Source organism: Diorhabda sublineata, chromosome 5, assembly GCF_026230105.1.
Source record: "Diorhabda sublineata isolate icDioSubl1.1 chromosome 5, icDioSubl1.1, whole genome shotgun sequence".
Taxonomy (NCBI): Eukaryota; Metazoa; Arthropoda; class Insecta; order Coleoptera; family Chrysomelidae; genus Diorhabda; species Diorhabda sublineata.
This window is the reverse complement of record NC_079478.1, coordinates 20,675,541-20,698,406: the sequence shown is the minus strand read 5'-3', so window position 1 is coordinate 20,698,406 and position 22,866 is coordinate 20,675,541. Positions and strand designations below refer to the sequence as shown.

The 22,866-nt window shown below is 28.9% G+C and overlaps 2 protein-coding genes and 2 non-coding genes across 5 annotated transcripts; 1 reads left to right on the top strand and 3 right to left on the bottom strand.

Moving 5' to 3' along the window:
- Window positions 1–4,785: 4,785 nt before the first annotated feature.
- On the bottom strand, window positions 4,786–5,793 carry LOC130444112 (dTTP/UTP pyrophosphatase). Its single transcript, XM_056779123.1, has 4 exons — window positions 5,584–5,793; window positions 5,289–5,527; window positions 5,085–5,237; window positions 4,786–4,935 (listed from the first exon to the last, which is right to left on the bottom strand). Exons 1-4 carry the CDS (start codon window positions 5,671–5,673, stop codon window positions 4,797–4,799), a joined length of 621 nt encoding a protein of 206 aa, XP_056635101.1. The 5' UTR covers window positions 5,674–5,793; the 3' UTR covers window positions 4,786–4,796.
- Window positions 5,794–6,600: 807 nt separating this feature from the next.
- Window positions 6,601–22,039, bottom strand: LOC130444439 (cysteine/serine-rich nuclear protein 1). Of its 2 annotated transcripts, none has more exons than XM_056779561.1 (4): window positions 13,838–14,193; window positions 9,783–10,961; window positions 8,405–8,704; window positions 6,601–7,279 (listed from the first exon to the last, which is right to left on the bottom strand). In XM_056779561.1, the coding sequence occupies exons 2-4, from the start codon at window positions 10,910–10,912 to the stop codon at window positions 6,751–6,753; spliced, it is 1,959 nt and encodes a 652-aa protein (XP_056635539.1). In that variant the 5' UTR covers window positions 10,913–10,961; window positions 13,838–14,193; the 3' UTR covers window positions 6,601–6,750. The 2 variants fall into 2 exon arrangements, with proteins under 2 accessions (XP_056635539.1, XP_056635541.1); XM_056779563.1 differs by lacking the exon at window positions 13,838–14,193 and adding an exon at window positions 21,735–22,039 and having other exon boundaries at window positions 6,612–7,279.
- LOC130444777 (small nucleolar RNA U3) lies at window positions 17,474–17,689 on the top strand. Its single transcript, XR_008909993.1, has one exon. It is a non-coding gene; the product is annotated as a small nucleolar RNA U3 (small nucleolar RNA).
- Trnad-guc (transfer RNA aspartic acid (anticodon GUC)) lies at window positions 18,360–18,431 on the bottom strand. Its single transcript has one exon. It is a non-coding gene; the product is annotated as a tRNA-Asp (tRNA).
- Window positions 22,040–22,866: the final 827 nt, after the last annotated feature.

The following is a 22,866-nucleotide window of genomic DNA, read 5'->3' as shown; positions in this document are numbered from 1 at the left end:
GTCGGTCATTGGTCGCTGATTGCTTGTACAGGAGTAGAACGAAATCTTGCTACCTTGCCCGAGGCCAAGGAAAACGACTACCGAAAGTTCGGTTCGAACCGAAGCTTGCGTAAATTAACTGTAACGTACGTCGAAAGTAAAACGATTTAATATTTTTTTAATCATCAACTTGCTTCTATTCTTATAATTTTAATTACTCACAAGTGTTATTGTCAATGTAGTATCCAGCCAGACATCCTGTTAATTGTATCTCGAGATAACAGTTACATTTTGCAGCGTTGTAGAAATGTCGTTCTATCTAGTTACAAACAAGAATACATATTTATCTATTTTTTTTTTTTTAATGTATATTTCATACAATTTGTCTTTTCAATTAGCATGTCTGTCACAGTTGCATAAACTGTTTAGTACACTCAGTTAGTAAGTGCCTTTATGTTTAAAACTATTTAAATTATGAATTATTTAACATGAATTACCCAATGAATGAATCTTCCAATTATCCTTTATGAAAAATCTTGCTTACTAATGTATTTATAAGTTTTTTAAATAAATAAAATTGTATTTTTAATCAAACACTGATTTTCGTTAATTAAAAAAAAATTGGCAACGCTGTGGTGAGTTCGTCTACAAGCTAACATAACATTATATCAATTTATTTTGAAATAAAAATAAAAACATAAAGATACTGGAATTATTTTTGTACTAAAAATCAATTAATTAATTAGAAATAGTTTTTATACTAATATTTTCAGGATAATTAAAATTTTATATTATATATAAATAAATATTATGCTGTACTTCAGAAGCAGACTAACAGCGATGTTGTCAATTAATACAAATAATCGAAAATCAGATGATTTTTTTATAAAAATAGTTCAGCCGATTGTATAAAATATTGATAAGTCAGTGTATAATATCTTTTGTTGTACATTTTTGAAGGATTATATGAAAGTGGACTATCTTTTCAAAATTAAAATTTAATTATTCATGGCAACAGCGGAAACGCATTCACATGTTGCTACCTACATGAAAATCGTTGTTTTGTTTCTTTTGTGTGATTTAATGTTAATTGAAGCTCGTAAAAACATCCGGAACAGTATCAAAACTATAAATATTGCTTGTTTTTTCACTCGCATGGACTTGATACACTAAATTTTCACAGGAAGTTTCTTTTGGATAAAAAAAATAGTAAAACCTTTTCGGATACAGAAATAAATTCTAGTTAGAAGGCATAGTGATACTAAAAACGAAGAAAAATAAGAAAAAAATAATGTTAAGAAAGAATATGATATTACGAGGAGCTGTCTACTAATACAACTATAAGTACATATATATAATCCTTTGTATAAACAGATATTATATAATAAGCATAACTAAATAAAATAAAAGAACGTGAGGTATATATTTTATGTTTAAATTAATCTCAAACCCCAAAACAAACTTTAGAAACACTAGTTTCAACGATAGCGGCATGTGTCATACGTCTCTAACATCATAATAAGTCTATAATTATTCAATAATAATTCATTCCGTGTATTAGAGGTAATGACGTTTTATTTCCTCTTATAAAAATAGCGAGAAACCCATCACCAGGAAGTGCAACACCTATATGCACGTATATACGAATTAGTAGACTCTCCCACGAGGGTGAGCTTTTATATGTATCCGACCATCCGGAGATTCTACCGCTTTGTTAGTGTAACTGCGAAAACAGGAAGTTCGACCACTGTGACGGAATTTAGAATCGTGGAAATATCAATAAAGCCAACAAGATAATTATATAAATGTTATAGTTCAAAAATATGTTTAAATAAATTCAATTAATACAAATGTTGATTTCATTTTTAATCAGATGATGACAGAACGAGATATTAAAAGAGAGATACGATATGTGTTTTTGAAATAAAAAGAGAGATAAGAAGTGAAATTTCCTTATTCGCGTATTATTTCTCAAGTCAGTAATTTATATACAATGTTATTTTGAAACAACTCAATTTTATTTCTTGTTCGGAATCCGTGGGAAGAAGATATAAAGAATAAATTATATTGATTCTAATTAAAATTTGCAACAGATCGCACCTGAAAATTTATTAGTTAGTTATAATTCAATTCCGATTCTGATGAGTGGGATCATCGTAAATGTCAGTGACAGTGACAGTTTCCTATAATTTATATCGATGTTGCCAAGATTAATTGTTTTTCATAAATAACCAAATAAATGTATCTAATTATTTTTATCTCAAATAACCTTGTGTAAAATTCAGGAAGCGGATTTAAAAACAACAGTAGTTTTGTTATAGTATAATTGATATCGTCAAGGTGACTTCCAGTTTTAAGAACTATTATTATAAAAGCAAATCAATAGTAGATTTAATTTAAAAAAAATGTTGGTATGTCTACATGTTTAGTGGCACTAATTGGAAACATTTTAAAAACGCAATTACTTATAACTAAATAGCAACGTTTCTTCAAAATTATTCATCCATTTTACGATCAACTTTAGAACGTTTACGTTAAAGTATTTAAAAGAATTTCCTTATTTTTATTCATCTGATTACAGAGAGAGAAAACCGTCATTAGTTTATTTTTCACTATTCACGCATTCGTTCATAATCTCCTGATACAATCTGACAAGCCGTTCGCTATATTTCAACTACAACAACCTCACATTTTAACGCATTTCAAAAAAAAAGAAGAAAACTAGTTTAGGAATAAAGATTTTTATAGAAAATATATGATTCAATAAATAAAATGCTTTGTCACATTAATATAATTATTATGTTTAAACTTAGCAGAAAAAAAATGTAAACAAACTGTTCACAATACATTTTATAACTTCACATGTTAACGAATTAAGTGAATAGATTTATATAAAAGAAAACGAGTTAAGGTATAAAAATTTCTAAACTAAAACAAACTAATTGGGCAACTATATATTTTCATCGTGTTCGGGATTCATTTTGAAAGCAGCGTAAAAACTACTACAAAAATTATATGATTAGTACGTCTACTGACGTCTACTTGACAATCGATATTTACCAACAATACCAGATATCCATGACTACCGACTTGATATCGCTGTTATAATTAATAGGTGTTCAAATTTATTACCAAATTATTATCGATTTTTGAATAAATCTAACTTTATTTTAATTTTGACTTCGTTGGAGAAAAAATAGTATATATCATACGGACTAAAAGTGCCTATTTGCCTCAGCTGCGCTGTGCTCCGCCTCGCAGCTGCAAATATTGCTCGTAAAAAAATATGCACTTTTATTCCTTATAATAATATACTATTTTCCATCGATATAATTATTACATGTAAAGTTAGTAAAAAATTGTAGGCAAACCGTTTACAATATATATTTCAATAATAACCTCAGATCTTAACGCATGAAGTAAATAGGTTTATATAAAAAAATAAGAAAACGAGTTCAAGTGTAAAGATTTTATGCAGCAAAAATTTCAATTAAAAAAAAGTTCTATTATATAAAATTACTTTTAACATCATCATTATTTACGTGTGTGATACAATTAGAAAAAAAATTTGTAAACGACTTTTCAAAATGTGCAAGCAATCAAATTCCTTACGTAACATATCTTCTGTCATAAAATATCATGTATCACAACGATAAAAGGGGAGATCGTTTGCAGTTGATGACTACAGACAATTTCGAAATATGATTTTTTGCTTTGCATAACAATGCCTACAAACATATTTATATTTTTTATTTGTTACTATATTTAGAAAAGACGCAATGTAACTAATCTACTATTTTTGTGACGTAATTTGAATTAAATTGAAATTTCTTTTAAAATATATAAAATTACTGTAACTTGGCAACATTTATATGTATCTGTATAACGGGTCGCCGCAATTTTACTTAGATTCACAATGGTTTATAGACATTTTTCATAATTTTTGATATGATTGGATTAAAAAAATTGTTTATGTTGTATATAATACAACAAATGTAAAAGCTTAAGTCTTTTATTATAAAATATTAATTTCCCTTTTGTACTAATAATAATAAATTAGTGAAAGCATGTAATGCTGGTCACCTATAATCGTTTCATTCTATTAGAATGTTGTGAACAAACCACATTGAATAGATAAAGATAGAATCGATTAATTAAGAACACAAATTCGAAAGTAGTGAGAAATAATATATTAAATTGAACGTAAACAAACTGTAATTATGTGACTCGGAAAATAAATTCGTTTTCCATTGCATTTAAATTATATGGATGGGAATATCTGGTAAAGAAAGGTGTCTATCGGCGGGAAATCGCTAAAGCTCTGTTGATAATGTTGGGAGTATTGATTCTGATGGCCAGGGACGTAGTTGCTGTAACCGACGTTAGAAAAATGGAAATATTGATTATGAAAAGACTGTTTTCGTTCTTCTTGGTTAGATTCTTCGCCGTAACAATTTTCTCTGTAATAAAAATAATATTTCGGGAATCCACACAGTGAAAATATTTCTCCAATAAATTATTTTCACAATTATGGGTCCAAATTGAAATTTTTTCAAAATTTACCAAATTAAGTAGCACTTTTTATACAATAATCTAAATTGTCAACAAATTCTACGCGTTCTTCATTTTAAAAGTTTAGTCTATCTCTTCAAATAAGATGTGGGGGAGAGTGGGAATCATGTTATGAAAAAATGCCTGTAAGTCTGGTTCTGTTTATCCGATTTTTATAAATTTGATGCTATTTGAAAGAACTTTTGTCCATTAATACAAATTATGTAAATGAAAGGTGTAAGAGATACAAAATTATCGATCGGAAATTATTTATTTTTCAAAATATTTTTCAATTCAATTGTTAATCTACAAAGAGGTAGCCCGATGACGTTGTTACAGTCACCTTCTATTCTAGATACAAAAGTGCTTGCGATTCCTTGGATCCCATAACCACCAGCTTTTCCCCTTGAAAAAAAATCTTAGATCGTAAAAAAATTGTGATTTTCGTAAGAAATTTTATACGTCAACATTTTAGTGAAATTCGTGTTTATTTGATATAATTAGATAAGACTGACATAATTATAAACTAAATGTAATTCAATATTTTTAATTACATTGGTTCTCCAGTATCCACGTAAGATAAAATTTCCTGATGATCTAACTTATGCATATAAACAGTAGTGACCTCTGTGAATTTATGAATTTTATTTTTGTACCATATCGCTACGCCTGTATACACCGAATTTGGTATGCCAGATTGCGTTAAACTAAAAAAATATAAAAGAAAAATAAGAATAAATTAAAAATTTCATACTTACTCAGTTATAGTTTTAATAGCATCTTCTCTAGATTTTGGTTTCCCGTACATTCTTCCGTTATAGGCAACCATCGTATCAACACCTATAATAACATCCGGTTTAATCTTATCATTTTTTATTCTTTCTAATACGTCTGATAATTTTCCTATCGCTGTTTTTTCTACGAATTCCGAAAAAGTATATTCTTTCGGATCTAAATTTTCCTCGTAATTCGATGGTATTATTTCGTATTTCAATTTCTGTAATTATCATTATTGAATAAATTGAAATTAGTGTTTCCAACGCCATCTCTTACCGTACTACTTAATAACGAAGCACGTTGTTTGGAACTGCTAGCTAAAATGATTCTCATTTCGTTTAATTGGCTTAAAAAAGGTTCCAACATATTATCACTAATTCATAAACGATAATTTACAATAACCTCACCGATTTTAATTTTATCATAACAAGAATTAATATATTGAAAATCACTAACCGTATTTATCGAATCGAATGGAACAAGGTCAAAGAGGTTGAAAGTTGTGCTGCTATCTTAATATTACGTTAGGATTTGTAGCTAGAAAACTTTATATTACATTAGGTATTAGTCACGTGTTTTTACTATTCATTACTAGATGTCGCTACAATTAGAAATTCAATTCTTTGTGTTCAATATTTGTATTATTCTATTAATTTTTATTGATATGATAATATATTATTTTCCACTTGTTGTTTGTTTTTTACTTGTACTATTTGGTTATAAAAGTAAACGCTATAATGGAAAATTTTCTATGCGTTTATTACCTATTCCGTTGTTTTGATACCAAGAGCGTACTATGTTTCAAAATATGTACTCTTTTTGGATATGAATAATAAATAATTGACTTTTATTTACAAAATATATTACACTTAGATAATTTCGTTTATGAATATTTATATTATTTCTATTTATCCTGCGCATCTATCATTCTTCTTCTTTTTTCAAACTGACAACTGTCTTTTAGTCCCCCATAGAGGGTTATCATATTGATTAAAATAGTATTAACAAGCATTTTTTTGACAGGGACTTTTTTTCTGAAGTAACAATGTGATAAGTTAGGTTTTTGTGTAACAAATACGTGAAAAAGAATATAAATGAAATGATTTTTTTCCTCGAAGTAATTTTAATTTCTAATTTGAATGCTTCTTCTTGTATTTTAATGGAATCATACAATCATTTACCCATTGCATTCGATCACTGATGTAGTTCCGCGGTGTTGCCACTGTTTTTATTTTTTATCGGAAACAGTATTTTATATCGAATTTTTTTTATTGAGATAAATGAAAAACCAAATTTTTTTCACAACATTTATTAAAACACTTTTTCTCTAATAATTTTCTACATTTTATATATAAATCATTTACAATTCAATAGTAATAATATTTAATATGGAATAAAATAATTAATAATAATAATATATTTATAGTATTTTAAACATTAATATTATGCTGAAACAGTTTCTACCATGGATTTTTTAATAATTTCCCCGAAATTTTCATCGCATTCCTCGGTAGCGCTGCCGTTGGTCGAATTTTCCCCGTTTTTCTCTACTACGGGACTATCCAAATTCAAATTACCATTGAACTCCCCCTCGTAGCTCGGATAACTATTATATCTTCCGTTCAACAAATCGGAAAAAGATTCAATTTTGGTATTTCCCCCGCTGACCGCATTCAAATTGGTGTATTGATTTTCTTTGCTTTCCGGAACATTATGGGCTTTGAAATTTTCGTAATTTTGTTGAAAGGCGACATCTACGGGTTTCTGGTTGAATTCCGGCACGTACATACCTGAGTAGGGGGCGCTGAATATCGGAGGGAAATCGCTAAAGCTCTGTTGATATGGTTGGGGGTATTGATTCTGATGGCCAGGGACGTAGTTGCCGAAACCGACGTTAGAAAAATGGAAAGATTGATTATGAAAAGACTGTTTTCGTTCTTCTTGGTTAGATTCTTCGCCGTAACAATTTTCTCTGTAATAAAAATAATATTTCGAGAATTGACACAATGAAAATATTTCTCCGATAATCACAGGGAATTATTTTCACAATTTTTTGAAAATTTATCCAATTAAGTGGCACTTTTTATACAAAAATCGAATTCTTCAACAAATCCTGCGCATTTTTCATTCTACAAGTTTTAGTCTATCTCTTCAAATAAGAGGGGGGAGAGTGGGAATCATGTTATGAAAAAATGCTTGGTTATGCTTATCCGATTTTTCTAAACTTGATGTTGTTTGGAAGAGCTTGTGTTCATCAATACAAAGTATGTAAATTCTACGTAATTTAATTAGCAATCTTAATTCTAGAGGGCATGTTCCATATATTTTAAATATCGTGATTTTTCTTCACAAACTTAAATATAATCATAAAATATCAAGTATGTCTTCCAAAAATAATCTAAAGTAACATTAAAATAAATAAAAGCATGTTTTTTTATTTTTTTTTAAATTCTTGCCGTTTACACATTTTTTAAGATATCTCGGAACAAAAAAAAGATATCGACATGCGATTTTCGCTACTTTGAAGTTAATTTAGTTTAATTTTAAAAGTCGTCCTCAATATTTTATGCTTATATTCAAATTTGTCAAGCATTCATATTGCTAATTAAATTGCTTGGAATTAATACATTTTGTATTTCTTGATAAAAGATCTTTCGAACAACATCAAGTTTCTAAAAATCGACTGTACAGAACTGGACAGGCATTTTTTCGTAACATGATTTCTACTCTCCCTCACATCTTATTTGAAGAGATAGACTAAAAATGAAAAATGTTCAAAATTAATTAAAGACTTCGAATATCGTACAAAAAGAACTACCCAATTGCATAATACGTCATCTTGTGGTAGATCTAAGATTCTTAAAATTTCCACGTGTTTTTTGATGCCATTTTTGTTATAATTTTTTTTCCTCTGAAACCGTAATATAATCCGGTCCTGATACATTTTTTTTGAAAAAGTCATAAATCGCCCAGAAATAAACCAATGATAATATACAAGGTTTAAAAAAAATACTAATTTAACAAAATTTAAGAAAACTTAAATTTTTTAATCAACTATTTGAAAATATTTAAAAAACATAATTTTTTATCAAATTACCTGAAAGTATAAAGGTCCAAAGAATCACCTCGATCTGGTAGATGATTCCCGGGTCCTTCCCCCGGTGCTCCGTAGTGTAAATTCGTGAATCTCCCTGTATGGACACAATTTTCAGCTTCCACGTTTGCAGATAAAGTAACATCCCTTAATAAACTACTGTTATATTTGCTAACGGGGTTTTTAGAAGTAGCTTGGTCTTGTGCAGGCGTGGATGATAATCTTTCGTTATCCATCCAATTTTGTTGAACCCGAACCATTTTATTTTCAGTTTTGCATTCTTTTTCCTTTTCTAATTCTAACCTTTAATCAAAATAACACACAAATATGTAGAGTTCTAACTTAATTTGTCTTGTCTAGGGTATTAGTCAGAATAAAACAGTCCCCGTAGATTAGATGAAAAATTTTATATCACAGATAGACGTTAACGATATAAAGTTATCTTAAGGAATAAATTCTCAGATCTTCTAGACAACTGACTCTCATGGGCTTTTCCTTTAATTATTATATATGATCCCTCTTAAAATGAGGATCCATTAAAAATAATGACCTCTAGCCTATTATAACTAGTTGGGCGGGGCCTAATTGGCGCCAAGATTAAATTGTTACCCGCCTAATTTAAAATGTATATTAACATTTAACATGTTTTTGGATATTATTAAACTGTAAAAATAAAAATTCAACTTCAGTCTCATTTCTACAGTGCAGATTTTGACTTTTTCTACGTAGAAAATGGATGGTCGCCAAAAATTTCGAAAACTTTCTTAATGACCTTTTATACATATTTTGTTAGATTTGGACAAACTGAACAAATAAATTTGTTTTATATTTCATGTTTAGGTTAGGTTAAGTCACTAAGAGTTCACAAAGAAATTGCTATCAAAATAAGTACAGTAAATATTGATGTCTAATTGGTCATAGATAAAGTTTCCGAAATTTTTGTAGAATATTTTCTACGTCAAAAAGTTTGCAATCTGTACTGAAGAAATATAATTGAAATAGAATTCATCTTTTTACAGTTCTATAACATCCAAAAGTAAGTTGTGTGTTAATAAATATAAAAATTCAATTTAAATTAGGCGGGTAACAAATTAAACTTGGCGCCAATTAGGCTCCGCCCAACGCTTTATGATAGGCTTGGAGGTTGATACTTTTAATGTATCCATAGTCTAGATAGCATAACTTTTTGTGTATCTCATTCTAGCTTTACTGTAACTTTGTTTGTATCTCATTCTAATATGAGAACAGGAATTTTATGTCTACCGCTGGCGTACGCAGTTAAAAGAATAGAGATGGGAGACAACGAATAACGATAACTAAGTGAAAAAAAAATTTCCTGCAAATATGATGAAATAAACAATGTTAAAAGTAGACTACTCACCTCATAAGCGTATGAATGAAATGCGTCCTCACTCTTACCGGATTAAATTCAATCCTGCCGCTGGAATTGCCACAATTATCTCTGGAACACCCACAAGGAAAATTAAGTCTGTCAACTTGACATTTGATTCCCGCTTGGCTACAAGAACAAGTATCCGGATCGCAATAACCTTTACATCCGCATCCGCAAAATTCCCGAGACGTTCTAATATTTTTACATTCGTCTTTTTCCACGGAATCAATTTTGCGCACACCAGCGGCTCTCAACAAGGCTCTCCTCTGTCTAGTAGGCACTGGTTGGAGGAAATAATAATTATCCGGATCCATTTCGGTGTCGGAGGTTTCGCTCGCTTCGTCTTCGCTGTCGGATTCCTCGCTAGAGGTGGCCGCGCCGACGGAAAGGTTCCGTTCTGATCTGAGCTGCTGGAGGAGCTGTCTGTGGATTCTTCTTTGTTCTACCGCGTGTTCTGCTATGGAGAATTTCTTGACGTAGGTATGGGAAGCGCCCATGCCTAAAGTGGACCCTCCTTGGGAAGGTACGCAAGTGAAACCTTGAGCTCGGGGGAAATAAAAGACGGTGACGCTGTCGAAGGTGATGCCTTTTCTTTTTTTCGCTTCCGGTTCTTCGATTTGTTCTTCGGTGCATAATTTACGTTTGAGATTGCTTTTTATTTCTTTCTTTTGCGATTGCGGTTCGCTTAAAACGTTCACGCCCGATGAAGTCACTTGTCTAGCGAATTCCTCGAACTGCGCATTGCACAAAAATGAAGTTTCGTGGAAATTTTCTATATTCGCGGTCGTTTCTAAGGGCCGTTCTTCGTTCAGCTCCGAACCGAGTCCGGAATCTGATCCGTCCGATCGGTCATGGGGTTCTTCAGTTGGTGGGAGACTTTCCGTCGCAGAATCTTCCTCGTCTTCATTTTTATAATCTATAGCTTGATTATTGTTTGATTTCGGCTCTTCAATATTTGTACTCGAAGGCTGTTCGATGCCTTCTAAATTTTGGTCGGTTGCGATGAGTAGTTGGTCGATGGTTGATTTCGATGATTCGTTCGTACCGATTTGGTACGACATGTCTGATGAAATTGGTGATAATGATGAAGCCATGGTCGTCGAACTGTTAGATCCCATTTGATAATTTCGAAATTTTTTTGTGAAGGTCCTTCAATTCCATAGTTTTCTGAAATTAATTTTAATAATACTTATTTTGTGACAATCTGTATATGTCTAGTACGGGATGTGTACACTAGCTGGCGTAAAATATAGAAATTGTTATTCGTAATGAATGCTGATACTATGACCTTGTACTATACTGAAAAAAAGACAAATCACTGGGACCTATTTACAGCGCATTAGTTAAATCTTAAGTTAAAATTAGATATTTCGTAATTTTTAATAAACTATCGTTACCTCACTATTATTAATTATATCTCAAAGTTGCGCTAATAATTTAACTGAAAATCTTTAAAAATCTGATTCAATTAAAGTAAATTAACTGATTATCCAACAAACGATCAAATACCACTAATATATCCAATTTCAATATATATATATATATATATATATATATATATATATATATATATGTGTGTGTGTATGTGTGTGTGTGTGTGTGTGTGTGTGTGTGTGTGTGTGTGTGTGTGTGTGTGTGTGTTTATAGAATATATTTATGTTAATAATCATTAAAACACATTATAAACAATAAATTTTCTTATAAATGCATTTTATTTACATAAAAAACTATTAAAAAAGTTTTAACCATGCTCAAAATGTAAACCTTACAAACTATGTTCAATTCTAAATGTTATTTTTAGGTTAAAAATAAGTATGTCAACCCTCCTTTTTATAACGGCGATTTTGATAGAATCATAATATTTTTGTTATTAACAAGGTTAGGAATTAAAGCGTTTTCAATACAATTCGATGTAGAGAAAGTTTTTAATCAAAATAATCAAAAATTTAAATATGTTTCGAAACGCCATCTGTTGTTAGTCTCTACAAACATAGGTTGAACAGAAGCCATCTTGGTAAGTAATACTAAAATTCAAAACAAAGGTGGTTACGACATATCTACCCACCATAAACTTTACTATGAAATTTGTTTTCGTTAGGATTTTTTAGTATATACAGTATGTTTCCAATATTATAGCGTTCGAAAACGTCTATCAAAGAAATTATAAATTGAAGTGTTCTTGAAAATACATAATAAAAATGAATTTGAAATAGTAAATTTGTATAATTCATTAAAAACGAGAGATATGACAACAATGTAAATACTACATCTATATAAAATCTTTTACCATTTTCAAGATGTTATTAATCATTTTTGTGTTCCATGGTATTATTAGTATTTCCGTTTCCTAACGATTGAACAAATATTTTACTTTTGACGAGTCATTTCATATTAAACAACGTTTACAATTTTATTTTAATAACAATGACATAATTATTCAAATGGGTGTTAACAAGTTTTCCAGATGACTCAAATATAGATGTGACGTCGAAAACGTGACGTTCTTTCGTTTCTTAAATAGTACAGGTTAATTGAGCCTCAAAATAAACTCATGAAATATACGAGGGTAAATTGAATGTTTTCATAGACAGTGGAGTTATCTTTTACAAATATTATATTATTCATAAGCATTTATAATAAATTTTTTTGGTATTTTGTTATACGAGGTGAATAGTTGTGATCACTAAAATACGAGGCAATAGATACAAGGTTCAGTTAAGAAATTATCGAAAGTTTTAGCCTAATATGAAAATTAAAACTAATAACTCATTTAAACATATTTATATGTATAGAACTAACGTTTACGTCAAAATATGATTATATACCACCGATACGTAGAAAAATTAGTCAACTTAATAAACAAAATTTTTCCTAAATAATATTATTTTTATTAAACAAACCTAACCACGTTGGTATATAGAGATTGACGTAGAATAATTAGATACATTCAAACAATAGGTTCTTATTAGTAAATTATTCGTTCAGATCGAGATCAAAATCACACCTACAATCATATTTTTGTTTACGAGTGTCTGTGAAACTTTTTGGCAATGACGACATAAAACGCTTAACCTTGAACGAGAAACCGAATTATTATAAAGTTTTTATTGACTCCATTCATTTATTAAGTACTGTGAGTAAATATGTTCACATTATTTTATATATCGAAAAGAGCTTAAAAATTTTCCATTATGTATACGAATTTTTGCTTTAAATTATAAATTTTTAATATTGAAATTGCAGTTGGGTGGTATGAATTTTACAAACTAATTGAAGATAACTTTATTGTGTAGTAAAATACGAAAAAAAAACCTATTATGACCTTGGGATGTATAATAACCTAGATCGAAAGTCATTAAATTATATAATAGCAGATATATTATAATAATTATATTTCTTGTGCAAAAAATTCAGTATTCAAAATCATAAGAATATGAAAATTTAGAACATCTAATTAAAACATAACCTAACACATTTTAATTGTCGAATCTGAAGTTATGCGCATATAAATTTTAGTTCTGTCTAAATGAGCGCATGTTGTGAACTTATTAGTACAGAGTGTTTTCTAGATTTTTATTTTAAATTTGAATATTTAATTTACTTTACTCTCGTTTATGGAGAAAATTAACGTTATAAATTGATTTGCTATAATTTTTATCTTATTAGATGAAGAATAACATTTATACAAAATTATTAATCAACAATTTTTTTGTACAAAACTCAAAGTTTTTCGTCATTAAATAATGTACAAAATAATTTTTTTCAATGATTTAATTTAAACACATTCATATAAAAGTCCTATAACCAACTAGAAATATCCACTATTTAATCTACAATAGAGATTTGATGGACATAATGTAAATTATTTTTCCGCAATTGGAGCAATTTATAATCGAATTTTATTAAATAAAATTAATGTGAGCGTTCTAAATAAAAGAAAAAAGTCGATTTTCACCACTCAAAGTGAATGTTTTATCCTACTTTCTACCGATATTTTCAGAACTACTTTTACGTTCAAATAAAAAAAAAATCTAGATATTCACCTTAAAAAACCGTTTACGCCCCACCACTGTCAAGTCTCTCGTACAACACACTGTTCCACAACAAAAAACAATATAAATAAGTTGTATACAAATTGTTTTTGAGTCACTTTGTACAACTTATATTTATAGAAGCACAATTTAGATACGTCACAAACAATTTAAAAGCTGTTTTGTTGTTACTATGCCGATGTTTATTTTACAACCCCGTATTGATATGTTATTATTTGACCTTTTTTGGTACATTTGACGTTATTATTTAAAATAAATAAGTTCATTGTACCAAATGTATGAATACTGAAAGCGGCACTTTTAACTTGTGGACTAAACATCCAGAGTACGTTGAGAAACCTCTTGGTCGCGCAAGCGTCCTTACTCGATGTAGAATTTAGTTGGTGAGCACGTTGCCGATGTTTAATTCGAATCTAATAAACTACGATAAGATATTGAAAAATTTTTCCTTTCATGCTTCAAATATACTACACTCACTATATTTCAATATTTTAAATATTCAAAATATAGACACAAACGTTTCTTAAAAATTCTTAATATTATATTATTACTCATAATAATCTCTAATTATTAAATATAAAAAGTGCAATGTTCATTTCGTTCAGTTTAGTTTGTATAGAAAATAAGTTTTTGAAATAAAGAATTAACTTTTTACAACCGACAACGTTGGATGATGACGTTTGTTCACTGAACGGCTTGCTCGAAGTGGAATTTTGTCGTGTATAAATTTAGAGATGGTAGGGCACGCTACGTCAGGTAGAGATGAGCTAGTAAATTTAGTTATGGATTTCGTACAATATTTTGAATTCATTATTTTCAGAAATAGTTTCGGTCTGAATAAAGATCGTACAAAGGGAATACGCGGGTGGTTGTATTAATGAAGATGAACAGGTTTATCTATGTTATCATAAATAAGATGGATTAGATATTAAGAATATATTTTGCGAAATGAATAACTGTATATATATATATATATATATATATATATATATATATATATATATATATGATATTTATCAGTCACAGAATTAAAAGAAATAATAGTCTTTTAAAGCTATATTTCACCAGATTTTTGACGAGATGTGGAAACCAAAAATAAGAATACACGTGGTACAAAAAAGTAAACAGAGTAAAATCTGCATAAAGGTGAAGACGGGTTGTGATTATAAATAGAATAGTTTATATATTTGTATTTCTCTCTTTCGTTACATACTTCACATATGTGATTATAATTCGCCCAACAAAGACAGCAATATGTAAACTATTCTTTCGTTTTTTTTTCAGAGAGCATATCTCCTTTTAGTCCGAAATATGGTTAGAGTATGTCTACTTTATCTGTAATATCTCTATGGGTGAGATCATACCATTGTTGCCAAGTCTCTGATATATATTTTTTAAAAATATAAAATCTAATTTTTTATAAGTTTCTATTTTTTTGTATCGAATCTTTTTAATATATTTGGAATATATGATTTCGGCCAACAATTTGAGTGAAATTATTCTATAAATTTACTCACAATGAGTTCTTTGGTAACCATTTTTACGTATTTATAAGCAAAAATAAAAATTTAACAACCCACTTGATTATTTAAATGTACACATTTTAACATTTTAAATAATAAATAAAATTGCTAATAGAGTGTTCATAAATTTTCATATGAAAACAAATTTATATTAAGTTGATAGCGATGTCAATTTGTTCATATCACAAACAATTTATTATAAATATATATATATATATATATATATATATATATATATATATATATATATATAAATATTTAATAGCAATAGTTTGTATCAGGCGAGCAGGAATAGAGTGAGGTTAAAGTAAGAATGTTTTTTATAGCCTACAAAATCAGTGATAAAACGCTTGGTCCAGAGATAACTGCCGTTAATCAACAATAACGTACTCTGTTACCAGATACGGTCAATAAATTTTGTTACAACAGAAGTATTCAGCGAGAAAACAAAATAAATAATAATAATAAATAAATATAAAATAAATCAATAGACATTGAAATTTCGTATCAAACTATATATTTGAAGAAGAATAATTAATTATGTTAGCTTGATGTACACCGGGAGTTGTCCACATTAGGGGCAATCGCAGGTGTCAGCCAAAACTAAAGTGCAATGAAAAAGCATCGACCCGGGGAACCGCATTGTTGATCACGGTCAACCTATACGCCAGGTAAGTATGATTTCTCTACCTTCTCCCTGGTATACATGAAAATGTTTCAAATATATGTGTTTTCAACATAAGCGCCATCTATCGATGTATACGTAATTCAAATTACGATTTCAATATACCCGAGAGAGAGAGATGATTATATATTTATATAAAATATCTTTCTCATTTAAATAATGTAATGACATATTTTGGTCATTCACTATTTTTAAATAATTATTAAAATTATATTCAAATTACCAACATTTTTTTATTTGTAAATGTCAAAAATACATTTTGAGGTTAGAAATTTTCACTGCCAAGGAAAAGATTTCGACATTTTATCGATGTCGATTTTATGTAAATTTTCTATTATTGTGAATGATAATGAAAAAATATCACCCCGTATAAATAAAAATAAATCACTAACGAATATTGGAATTACAAGTAAACAAAATCTTCGAAATAATTCATTTTTTAAATCAAATTCAAACTATTAATGAATAGAAAAAAATGGGTTAAAAAAACCAGAAAGACTGAATAAAAAAATAATTAAAAGAAAGGAAGAAAATTTAACGTATGTTATTGTGATAATTAAATTCAAGTACGTAACATAACATACGCAAAAATATTTTCGAATTTCCCCCGTATGAGACATACATAAAAACAAGACATACACATCCCTTTATTTGAATTTATAGCCAAAAGCACACTCTATATCAACAATTCTAGCTATTTTTTTATAAATAGTTATATTATTTTAATTTAAAAATTTATAATTCATCTTTGGCAATACTTTTTGCTTATTTATATACCTACCTAAACATTAGATTACTAAAGAATCTTGAAAATGAAATTCTAAATAAACTAAAATAAAATCTGTATAAACAAAGACAACATGTGACGAAATTGCTAATAAATTCAAGGTTATGAATCATAAACTGTATTACGACAAGAATCATATTCGACTTACAGATATAAATCTATAATCAATCTTATTCACAAATATGTATGAAAACGAAATGAAAAGACTAGAACTTTTCGATATAAAAAAACAGAAATCGTTTTGAGAATCACGTCATGTAATTTAATAATCTGTTTCTCAACTTTAAATAACTTGTTACTTGTAAATAGTTGAATTAAAATTGATACGAAAAATGCTATTTCCAAACATAAATAGAGTAAAAACGGTATTAACTTCAGAGAAATATGTTACTTGTGTAAAAATAAATATTGTTATATAAACATGAAGTAAAATATAATTTCTAATCAAGTGATATTCTAGAAAGACTAATAATAACGAATTTTATATCTATAATTCTAGAAATTTGTACAAAACGTAAGAATATAAATCTAATGTTAAGTTAATCTACTCGTAAGTAGATGTCGCGACTTACGTCGTCTACGCCTAATTTCTACAAATGATTTTGAATATTGAGTTTTTTGTTGATGTAGTTAAGATCATACTTCACAGGATCATTTCTGTAGTAGATCTTCGCATACTCTCTACTCAAATGTAGAGTTATCGCAACCATGATGACGAGACATAGTTTCGGACTCTGAGCGTGAGGCAAACATATTGCGAATATTTTATATTTGCTGTGTTGTTAAACGATGATCGTTCACTTGAGTGTTGAGCACTCAAGGTATGGGTCGGAAACAGTCTGAGTGGCTGCATTTTTAATAAATTAAAAATAATATATGTAGATGGAAGTAGACCAATCCTCACTATAATTTTTTTAATGGATAATTATTATACATGACAAATAGATCAATATTAATATTATTGTTCCAAAATTAGGCAAAAATCAAATTTCGTAATTTATAATATGTAATTTACATTAAAATATGGAGATGCAGATTAAATGGTATAGTCAACAATCTTTAAGAAAACGTCAAATTTTTAATTACCCAAAACACAAAATTGTATGGCTGCTTTTTAAAAAAAAATAGAACAGAATTTGGATTAATTTATTATTCAAAATACTTCCTTCGTTATAAATAAATTGGCGTGAAATTAATTCCCACCTCTAATTCTATCTCTTTATTACAAGAGTTTTAAAAATAATTGATTAGTGAATAAAAATCGAGTTACAAGTAAAGAATAATCGATTATTTCCAATTGTTTGAAATGTACTCATTCCAATTAATTAATAGATTAGTGAAATATCCAATTTCTTTGCAGATTTTCCCAGTTTAAATTTTTCCAAAGCGATTCTGAAATGTACCAAAGTTACCTAACCAAGTAATTAAGTGTAAAATTAAAGAGATTTTTTTCTACTATCTTGTACTTACAACATAATACGTAATTAAATAAAAATTAGATAAAAATAAAAAACTTTACTCCCCGGCGGGGAATCGAACCCCGGTCTCCCGCGTGACAGGCGGGGATACTGACCACTATACTACCGAGGAATATAATACAAGTAATAAAAGTTAAGTCAAATTATTAATACAATAAAATAATTTCTAAAACAAAAATATAATTATGGAGAGAAAGTTCAAACATGTTATCATGAACAATTTTTTCATTTTCCAGTTTAGGAAGTTACATTCCCTGTTATCCAAATGTACAAAAGCACACTTTCCAAATCGTTTAGCTGAATGAACTTCCCTGAATAATATTCCATTTTAAAGGGGTTTAGGGTTAATCAATAAAACAGGTATAAAAACGAACCCACTACGAATTCTATCGAATCATCAGCATAGAATTGGTACACAAAAATCTACAAAGGGAGGTTAGGTTTTGAATAATTATGATAAGAGTTTTAAAAATAAACAAATCTGGCAATAAGTGGATGTTAATAAACCTACAAATTTCATGGGTAAATTAATAATAAAACGGGGTGTAATGATAGATATCAGTTATGGTATTACACAGTCGGATGTATACGGGGCGGATATGAAAAGTAGTGTTTGCTTCATGACGTCATCTTGTCATTACTTCTTCACAAATATCGACAGCTTTATTTTATGAATATACGAAATTTTTCTGCCTGGAAGAGTAACTTAAACAATATACAAGGTCAAAACTCTTAAACTAGAAACTTGTTTTCGAAAAATTGTGAGTTAATTTTCAAAATTTGCTTTTTTAATTAAGAAAAGCAACAATTCGAAATTATCAAATTACTAAATAACAATATTATTCTAAAAAATACTAATTACTATATGGTTAGGACCAAAAACTACCCCTTCCCTTCGTATTTATTTATACACCCTTATAACTTTATCGAAATAAACTTTTTTCACGAAATCAAAGAGAAACAATTCAAATCTTCTCAGCCGATCCGTTGTGCGCGCGGTTTCTGAAGCGTTAACAAAACAAAAAACAAAACCAAAAAGAACAGATTCATAAAAGTAGTGCACAAAGAAGTCTGGTTAAATAGTGGGGGATAAAATGAATATCTCCCCTCTACCATTTGTTTTTGCCCCTCCATGACTGCAATGCAATATATTTCGTCTATACGTGAAATCAATGTGTGGAGCCGTTGCCAGGGACGACAAGCGTTGCTACGACAACAACGGCGATGCACAGACGCCATAACTTATGGGCGGTGTTGTCAGAAATCGTAAAAGTCACTTAAACCTGAATCATAATTATTATCGTTAAAAATAATGAGATTTCACTTATTTTACCAGTATTTAATATATTGAAATTGAAAAATTTTGATGTTAAATCCGTTTGTAAGTAATTTTGTCAATAATTATTATTCATTAAATATGATAATGTAATAAAAGATCAACTGCTTGATTATAGTGACATATTATTATTGATAGTATGACCGATTGTTTTATTAATTTGGAATTTTTAGTCAATAAAACGTAATTACAACAAACTATATTTTATGAAATTTGGCAACATGTCAAATGATTAAAATATAATCGAATTCCTATGAAATTATGACATTTGAATCTATAAACTCGTTAATTAGTCTAAATAGTAATTAAATATAATTTGTTTGCTAGTTTCAACTGGAATTTAAATAATAAAACTTTAAAATCGATGTTAACATGGAACCTTTGATTATTTAAAATTCATTACTATAAAAATTTCGTTCGTATAAAGTCGGGTATCTTCGTGAAACGCGGGAATATTGACCTGATTATTTGGTTACAATTTTATTAATACTGAAAATTATTAATCAGCTTCTACTCTTTTCTTTGGTTTATCCGTGACAGGATCGGAACGACTCTAAGCGCTATTATCGTTTTTTTTTTCTAAACCCAACATTGAATGACTAGTTACATGTCAAATTAGGCTTTGTATTGATTAAAACAGCTCGGCAAAAGTTTTAACAAAACGATTGTATTTACATACCGCAAAATCATTATTTACTACTTTTCTTGACTAGAATCATCGTAAAGTATTTGTCAAATAATAATGAACGCTGACGGACGTAGCGTTGCTATATTCAATCTAGGACACAGTAACCTTATTTTACCGTTGCTGTGTTGCCAAACTGTTTAGTTTTATCATATTTAAAGAATATAACCACAAATGTCTCTCATAAAAATCTATTTTATCAAATACTCAATAGAAACTTCCTATTAATATTTATTAATAGTGGTATTGTATTAAATCTGTTTTCTATAAATATTACTGAATAGAATATGCCATCTATATTTCCATTCGTGTATGAATTGACAACGTTAATACTACTCCATAATCAGCAGCGTTCATTTCACGAGTTTAAATCAAACGATGCGCTTGCGCGCGTTTTTCTCATTATCGAAATCCCTAGTATTATTCAACTGAAAATTGAAATATTTATGAATGCGTTATACACGCACAAAAAATGTTTGTGTACAAAATCTTATTATAAAATGGATCGTGTTTGCAGATTATTAATAGAATTGCACGCGTAATTTAGATTCTTTATAAGATATGTAGGTTAATATGAAAAATACTACACGCGGCGACATTGTGTATTGCCTAACTAATAGGTATAGTACATCGTTTCAAAAGTAGAATTAATAACGTGCAGTGGTTACTAACCTCACTTTTATTTCTTTGTTTTAATCTATGACAGTTTTTTTATTTTTAATGATAATACGGATAATAAAAATTGTATATTCAAGTGTGTTATATTGTGGAAAATTACGTCAACGAATTACATGTATGTATGTGTTTAATTACACTTATATCTGCAGTAAATTATAAGAAGTGAGATTTTAATTAACGTTGACACTTAGTTCAATTAGAAATCGACTGGTGTTGAAAGACATTGTCGACGCCATATTGAAGTTTCACTGTTGTAATGAAGAATACATCAATTGCTGACCCAGTAACTATAAACATTAATTTGCATTGTATTGGATTTGGTACGAGGTAATTTCCAAAATGATGAGATTGAGATACGGGGTGTGATAAAAAAATATATTGTAGCAACAAGTACGTTTCGTATCATGCATTTAAACAAGTTTAAACTGTCTTGTAAAAAATTAATATAATTCGTTTATGGTATTTTTTTGAGGTTAGTTATGTTGTATGATACATTTTACGAATAGTAATTTTTCGAATTAAATTTTTTTATATAAAAGAGTACTCCACTGAGATAACTGTCAACTTTCATGAAAATAAATTTTAAGATATGGAATTTTTCAATAATAATACCTAATTTATATAATGTTTGAGGTTGAAAATTATTGTCCAAAGTTTTGCAAAACCTTATTTATTAAGAATTACTTAAAAAATCCATAAAAATTATAGACACTAACCTTTTTGTACATATCTTCTTTTATCAAAAACAATAAATAATCACAAATTAATTTATTTTGTTTCACTGGAAAAAACCACAACGTAAAAATTCGTAAATAATATTATCTTTTTGCGATTCTTGGCGTCGATGGTAACCTAGGTTCGTAGGCGGCAAAAAGACGACTGACTGAAGGCGGCAGACGATAGAAGCGACATACCACCGATTTACCGATCTTAGTTAAAATTATAGCCGCCTCCGCGCACAAGCACTGCATACCTGCTGGTCGCTCTTTCTTGGCTTCCACTTGATGGGCTCGTTTCGTCCTGCAGGACTAAACAGGCGGCAATATCCTACTCTATGAACTCGCAAAACATATTGTAATTGGCAGTGGCTAAGAATACGCGTCCTTTTTTCTTTGTAATAACAATAATATGCTCATAGGGACTCGGGATTTTTAGAGGAAGAAATTTAAATTTAAAAAAAACTCAAAAAACCTTTAACTGTATTAGTATGTAATCTATCATTTTATGTGATATAAATAAAACTATTATAAAAATTAATATAATATATAACTTTCTCTAATAGAGACACGAAATATGCTTTATTTTATGAAGTATTCGAAAACAATCAGATTATGTTTCTTTTAATTTTTTTTATTTCTATTAGTTTTCAAGATAAATGCAAAAAACGAAAATTCAGTTTTTAACCACTCCTGGTGTTAGTATGTCCTTGAAATTTTCTTAAAACGTCCATCAAATAGTACTAACTGACTATACTAAATCTCATGTGAATAAGATAAGTCGTGTCGAAATTATAATAAAAAAACTATTTTTAGGTTAAGTCAAACGAGTCATACTTTTTGATTTATTTTTTGTCATTAGTGAATTTTGTATATAAAATTTGTTTTACAACAATTTTTATCAATTTCTTATTACTATTATCAATTTTCTTTCATTATCAAAAATGTTTTTTTAATAATTTCCATGCTTCGTAATCTTAGCCACTACTTTCTTATTCATTGCAACCTTGTCAGCAAGCCCGATGGCCTGTAGAATTCCCTCTCTTCAGTGTTAATCGTTGACAATATTGCGCAATCTGATCCAACGTTTTGATTTGGCGCCCAGATCGGTATTCGAAATAAAACGAATAGT

Excerpts from the sequence above, each read along its gene's own strand:
- LOC130444112 (XM_056779123.1), bottom strand. The coding sequence starts at position 5,673 with ATGTTGGAACCTTTTTTAAGCCAATTAAACGAAATGAGAATCATTTTA. Across the intron at positions 5,528-5,583 it reads CTTCGTTATTAAGTAGTACG|AAATTGAAATACGAAATAAT; the intron begins GTAAGAGATGGC and ends TGATAATTACAG. Across the intron at positions 5,238-5,288 it reads GCTATTAAAACTATAACTGA|TTTAACGCAATCTGGCATAC; the intron begins GTAAGTATGAAA and ends ATATTTTTTTAG.
- LOC130444439 (XM_056779563.1), bottom strand. The coding sequence starts at position 10,912 with ATGGGATCTAACAGTTCGACGACCATGGCTTCATCATTATCACCAATT. Across the intron at positions 8,705-9,782 it reads TTCATTCATACGCTTATGAG|GTTAGAATTAGAAAAGGAAA; the intron begins GTGAGTAGTCTA and ends TTTTGATTAAAG. Across the intron at positions 7,280-8,404 it reads TTGGACCTTTATACTTTCAG|AGAAAATTGTTACGGCGAAG; the intron begins GTAATTTGATAA and ends TTTTTATTACAG.